Source organism: Schistocerca cancellata, chromosome 3 (genome assembly GCF_023864275.1).
Source record: "Schistocerca cancellata isolate TAMUIC-IGC-003103 chromosome 3, iqSchCanc2.1, whole genome shotgun sequence".
Lineage (NCBI taxonomy): Eukaryota > Metazoa > Arthropoda > Insecta > Orthoptera > Acrididae > Schistocerca > Schistocerca cancellata.
The window spans coordinates 523,172,407-523,178,717 of record NC_064628.1 but is presented as its reverse complement, the minus strand read 5'-3'; the positions used below and the strand labels follow the sequence as shown (position 1 = coordinate 523,178,717).

At 41.1% G+C, this 6,311-nt stretch overlaps 1 protein-coding gene across 1 annotated transcript in view; it reads left to right on the top strand.

Moving 5' to 3' along the window:
- The first annotated feature begins 1,534 nt into the window (after nt 1–1,534).
- The window catches only part of LOC126175342 (peptidyl-prolyl cis-trans isomerase H), a 40,408-nt gene continuing 35,631 nt past the window's right edge, over nt 1,535–6,311 (top strand). Inside the window, exons 1-2 of the mRNA XM_049922063.1 lie at nt 1,535–1,808; nt 1,895–2,071. Coding sequence (XP_049778020.1) covers nt 1,725–1,808; nt 1,895–2,071 — 261 coding nt within the window. The 5' untranslated portion in view covers nt 1,535–1,724. The remainder of the gene's footprint in view (nt 1,809–1,894; nt 2,072–6,311) is intronic.

Below are 6,311 nucleotides of genomic sequence, written 5' to 3'. Positions count from 1 at the left end.
CTCACCACAGACAACACAGTGGCCGAGGCAGCATCGTTTGCGTAGATTTGTCAGTGCTAACAGACAAATAACACTGGATGAAATACCCACAGAAATCAATGTGGGACTTACGACGAACGTATCCAGTAGGTGTGGCGAAATGAAACGTTAATAGGCTACGACAGCAGCCGACTGATATCAGTGCCTTTGCCAACAGCACGACATCGCCTGTAGCTCCTCTCCTGGACTCGTGGCCTTATTGGTTGGACCCTCGATGACTGGAAATTCGTGCGCTGGTAAGATGAGTCCTGATTTCAGTTAGTATGAGCTGGTAGTAGGCTTTGGGTGTGGTACAGACCCCATAAAGCCTTGGACCCAAGTTGTTAACAAAGGCACTGTGCAAGCTGGTGGTAGCTCCATAATGGTGAGTTGTGTTTACATGGAATAGACTGGATACTCTTGTCCAAAGGAACTGACAATTGACTGGAAATATTTATGTTTGGTTACTTGGAGACCATTTGCAGCCATACAAGGATTTCAAGTTTTCAAACAAGGATGGAATTTTTTGGATGGCAGTGCGCCGTGTCAATGGGTCACAATTGTTCGCGACTGGTTTGAAGAACATTCTGTACAATTCGAATGAATGATCTGGTCACCCAGATCGCCCAAAATGAATCCCATCAGACATTTATGAGACATAATTGAGACCTCAGTTCATGCACAAAATCCTGCACCGCCAACGCTTTCGCAATTACGGACGGCTATAGAGACAGTATGGCTCAGTATTTCCTCAGAGGACTTCCAATGGCTTGTTGAGTCCATACCACATCGAATTGCTGCACTACGCTGGGCAAAAGGAGGTCCGAAACGATATTAGGAGGTAACACATGACTTCTTTCACCTCAGTGAATTGTGTTAAGCTGATAATGGAAGGGCCGGCCGTGGTGGCCGAGCGGTTCTAGGCGCTATAGTCTGGAGCCGCGCGACCGCTACGGTCGCAGGTTCGAATCCTGCCTCGGGCATGGATGTGTGTGATGTCCTTAGGTTCGTTAGGTTTAACTAGTTCTAAGTTCTAGGGGACTGATGACCTGAGAAGTTAAGTCCCATAGTGCTGAGAGCCATTTTTTTTGATAATGGAAGATCTTGGAACAGTGCCTTCAGGGACATCGGTATTATTACACTTAATTTAGTTGCTAAAACAATATGTGACACATAACAAGTTAAGAATACATGTAATAAGCTCCTGACACACATAACAAATATTTTGTTCACCATCTTCAAATAATTAGCAACTTATTTGTCCCTTTAATTGCAGTCAGTCATTTTACTTTACACGCTAAGTTGTTTAGTGCATATAGATAACTCGTCGGGTCAAAATGAGGCAAATTATGCGTATTTTATAGCTACAAATATCCACCCATATTTCACTCGAGCATAGAGTTTCGCGTCAGCTATTTGCGCGTCGTTAAACTACAGCCAGGCGTGTACAGGCGCTGGTCACATGGTGCTGGTTTCCAGTTACAAACGTTAACGCAACCAAACGCTTTACTGGCGCGAAACACTTACAGTGTGAATCTACTTCCGTGTAGTGGAAGGTGTACGCATGTTTTTTATTCGTCAACTTTGGTTTCTGCGCAACGCTGTGGTTAAACAAAACATGGGGTGCGAGTTTTGAATGAGTGTTGATATTGTGATAAAGACTGGTTAATGAATACTAGTCGAGAAGTTTATGAAACGGTGTCAGAATGCCAACCTGGAATCAAATTCAGTCTCAACTTAGGAATCCGAATAATCCTGTTGTGTTCTTTGACATAAGTGTCGGGACAACGGTAGCACATTTACTCAGTGTTAAAATGCCAAATTACATAGTGATGTCTATATATGTATTTTTGTCATCGCTTTTAATCTTTCGTAGGAAATAGGACGTATGATTCTTGAACTCTTCGCAGATGTGGTGCCAAAAACATGCGAAAATTTCCGTGAGTTTTGTACTGGCGAATATCGAAGAGATGGAGTGCCTCTGGGATATAAGGGTGCAATATTCCACAGAGTGATAAAAGATTTCATGATTCAGGGTGGGGACTTCGTAAACGTGAGTAATTATCATCATCTTTCAAGGTATTTGAAATTCTAAAATCGACCGAAAAAAATGGAATGCTAGGGCGCCATTCCATCCTGGTGATCACATTTTTCAAAAGTTTCCCGCTCTTCCATTTCCGATTTTGTTCAAATTTACCGTGGGTACAAATATACCATAGAAATCAACTCGTGAAAAATGTGAGCTCATCATACTCGGTATGTTGGAAATTGTGGCCCTTTATTTGAGAAGCTCTTCTACAAGGGTGTGTTGCAGTCAAACCCCAATGTTTGAACCTTTCGTAATACAAGGGAACAGCAACTAGGAACCTATTGTTTTCAGATCCTATAGAATTTTTAGCCTTGAGTGAGAAAAACAAAGTGTGGCAATGTGCAGAACACGTTGAGAGTCAGTATAATGCATCACAATGCCCCAAAAAGACGTGCAGAGAAAAACTTTAAAATTTTTAGCCTTCTTTGGAGTGGGATATCTCTTGAAAAAAAACGCAAAAGAACTACAACTGGGCACTTATATTAACAGCACCTGGGGCAGGACTCTCAGTCCATCTTCTTGCCTAAGTACTTTTGTGGATCATACTCAACCAGAAACATGGTGTCAAATATAAAACTGCAGAAAGTGACTCAAGTTCAGGTGCAAAATTGTAAAAGGATCACTTCAGAAGTTCGTATTTCCAGTACTGGGACCAATGACCTCAGCAGTTTGGTCCCATAGGAACTTTTTAATTTCCAGGACCACCGGAAAGACCACAATTTTTTCCACTACAAACATCATCTTGTATCTTAGAGTTAGTTCACCAAAGGGATGAAAAGTAAGGTTGAACTTCAACAAAAATCATGCACAGTATACTACCATCACAAGGTCGTACAGCTGGTTGAATGCACAGTGCCAGGCAAATTGATGTTGATTTACAGCTAATCATGAAGACCTATACAGTTCTCATCCATAAAGACATCCTTCTGTGAACCTGCTGGACAATAGTCTAATCTGATGTTGCGTAATTCATGTAAGATTCTTGTAGATATTGTCAAGGAAAGAAGGTTTTTGTCATAGTTAGAAGTCCTAAAGGAACGAAAACAGAAATGCCAATTGCTTGTAAATTTGAAACTGTTGTTTATTCAGCATTGAAAAGATAATATGAAACAAGAAATTGGGTTACCTAAATTTTGTGAGTTTCAACCAAAATAGTTCATTACCATTGGAGCAGCTGTAACTCTTTCAGTACACATTTCTGCAATCCATCAAAATGTGAAGCTGATGTTTAATGCAAAACCTGTTGACACTGAATACAAGTCCCTTCTTGCTGAGACTGATTGCAATTTAGATTCGAACGATTGCATGCTTCAGTGGTGTGAAAGAATGTGGTTTTGATGAGGTGACTGACTGACTTTGAACTATGGACCAACACTGATCGTGATACACTGGAGACAAAGCAGCTGCCTTTTAAAGAATTTAGTAAAAATTTGATTGCCAAAAATTTGAAGCTTTCTAGTCATCACTCCATTGCGAAACACCTGACTTGTCACCTGAAAAAAGTCAAAGAAAATTTGAAGTCTACTGAATTAGCCTTTCTAATGCATTTCACGGAAAACTGTTCTTTTATCATCCAAGATGCTGTTTAAGGATGCCACTGAGAGAACAGTCCAGCAGCGTTGCACCCGTTTCTGTACACTATAAAACTGAAGAAGTACAACATACCAGCTTACGCATTATCAGCTATTATCCCGAACATGACAGCATTGTCATCCATACATTTCTGAGCAAATTGATCAACAATTTGAAAAGAACAATCAAGCAGTAGTATGCATTCACTATTTCAGTGATGGTTACACTGCTCAGTACAAGAATTACAAAAAAAGGACATTGGTAAATTGTGTGGTCAAAAGTATCTGGACACCTCCAAAAACATATGTTTTTCATATTAGGTGCTCTGTGCTGCCACCTGCTATCAGGTACTCCATATCAGTGACCGCAGTAGTCATTAGACATTGTGAGAGAGAAGAATGAGACGACCTGCGGAACCGACGGACTTCAAACGTGGTCAGGTGATTGGGTGTCACTTGTGCCATACATCTGTAAGAAAGATTTCCACCCTCCTAAACATCCCTAGGTCCACTGTTTCTGACGTAATAATGAACTGGAAATGTGAACAAACACATACAGCACAAAAGTGTACAGGCCGACCTCATCTGTTGACTGACGGAGACCGATGACAGTTGAAGATGGTTGTAATGTGTAATAGGCAGACATCTATCCAGACCATCACACAGGAATTTCTGACTGCATTAGAATCCAGCGCAAGTACTATGACAGTTAGGCGGGAGGTGAGAAGACTTGGATTTCATGGTCGAGCGGCTGTTCATAAGCCACACATCACGCCGGTAAATGCCAAACTCACTTGATGTAAGGAGTGTAAACATTGGACTATTCAACAACGGAAAAATGTTGTAGGGAGTGACGAATCCCGGTACACAATGTGGCGATCTGATGGAGAATGCCCGGTGAACATCATCTGCCAGAATGTGTAGTGCCAACAGTAAATTTCGGAGATGGTGGTGTTATGGTGTGGTCATGTTTTTCATGGAGGGGTCTTGCACCCCTTGTTGTTTTGCATGGAACTATCACAGCACAGGCCTACATTGATGTTTTAAGAACCTTCTTGCTTTGCAGTGTTGAAGAGTGATTCGGGCATGACGATTACATCTTTCAACATGATTGAGCAGCTGTTCATAATGCATGGCCTGTGGTACAGTGGTTGGACAATAACATCCCTGTAATGGACTGGCCTGCACAGAGTCCTGACCTGAATCCTGTAGTAAGCCTTTGGGATGTTTTGGAACACCGACCAACATCGATACCTTTCCTCAGTGCAGCACTCTATGAAGAATGGGCCACCATTCCCGAAGAAACCTTCCAGCATCTTATTGAACATAGGCCTGTGAGAGTGGAAGCTGTCATCAAAGCTAAGGGTGGGCCAGCACCATATTGAATTCCAGAATTACCGCTGCAGGGTGCCAGGAACTTGTAAGGCAGTATCAGCCAAGTATTCCAATACTTTTGATCACATAGTGTATATCTGCTGAATGGAATTTTTGTGGCACAAGCCATGTTAGATCTCTGTGCTATGGAATTGGTGGAATGGCTGAACGCTTATCAGTAACAGCAAGCTTGCAACAAACTACAGATGATCAAATTTTAACCCCAGAACATTTATTCAAATTTTGTGACCAACAAGTACAAGGAATCAAGTTCATTTTTGTAACAAGTGAAGAAATAGAACGCAAAAGATAGCTACAGGAATAATTCTTTGAAAATGGTCTTATTTTTGCTGGAACATTTTTTGCCAATGGATTTGATCCACATTCAAATGATACAACTTCTTTTATAGGTTTGGTTTATCAATCAACTGATACCTATAAGGCTTTCATGCCAGTTTTAAGCCTTATTCCTGGCCACTGCATAACCTGCATGTGTGACAGTCACTGGCAGGTTGGTAAAGTTGATACTGAAGAACATGATGCCCTTGCCAATTTCATTCACCCCTTTGGTCCAGCTCACTCTTTCTATTTGCCTGAAAGGTAAGATGAATGTTGGATTCCTGAACAACACATCTTCATGAATATTGCAATGCCTTCAGCAACTAGAACAGGACAACAGCATAATTTTCCAAAAGCCATATTGAACAGTATTAAAGAAAAATTTAATTCTGTGAAGCTTTAATCCAGCTGATGCTTTCGAAACTTGTGTAAGAAACCAACAAACATGGCTTACGAACCAAGCAAGATACCCAAATGAGGACTTGGAACCTTGATGAAGAATCCAACAAACACAGGCATCCATATTATGTAACAGAATAAGCAATGTTTGATAACATCATACACCTCTTGTCTTTGCAACCACACATGGCCACTACCAGGATAGGTACAGAAACTAACTCAACTAAAGGTTTTAAACTGGTTGAGTTATCAAATTTCCATGGTTTTCATGGCTAGTTGAAACACCAGCATTAGTCTACCAATTGTCATTCCTGCTCGTCTTGAAGTTACGGGTTCAGCAGCCTATACCATGTTGCAATCTTAACATATTGCACATGACTTTTGTTGAAGTTCAGCCTCATGTTTGGTACCTTTGTTGTGCTGACTCTGAGGTCCAGCAAGATGTTTCCAGTGCAGAAAATTGTGCTCTTTTCCTGTGGTTCTGGAAACAAAAATTTCTGAAATGATCCTTTTGCGACATT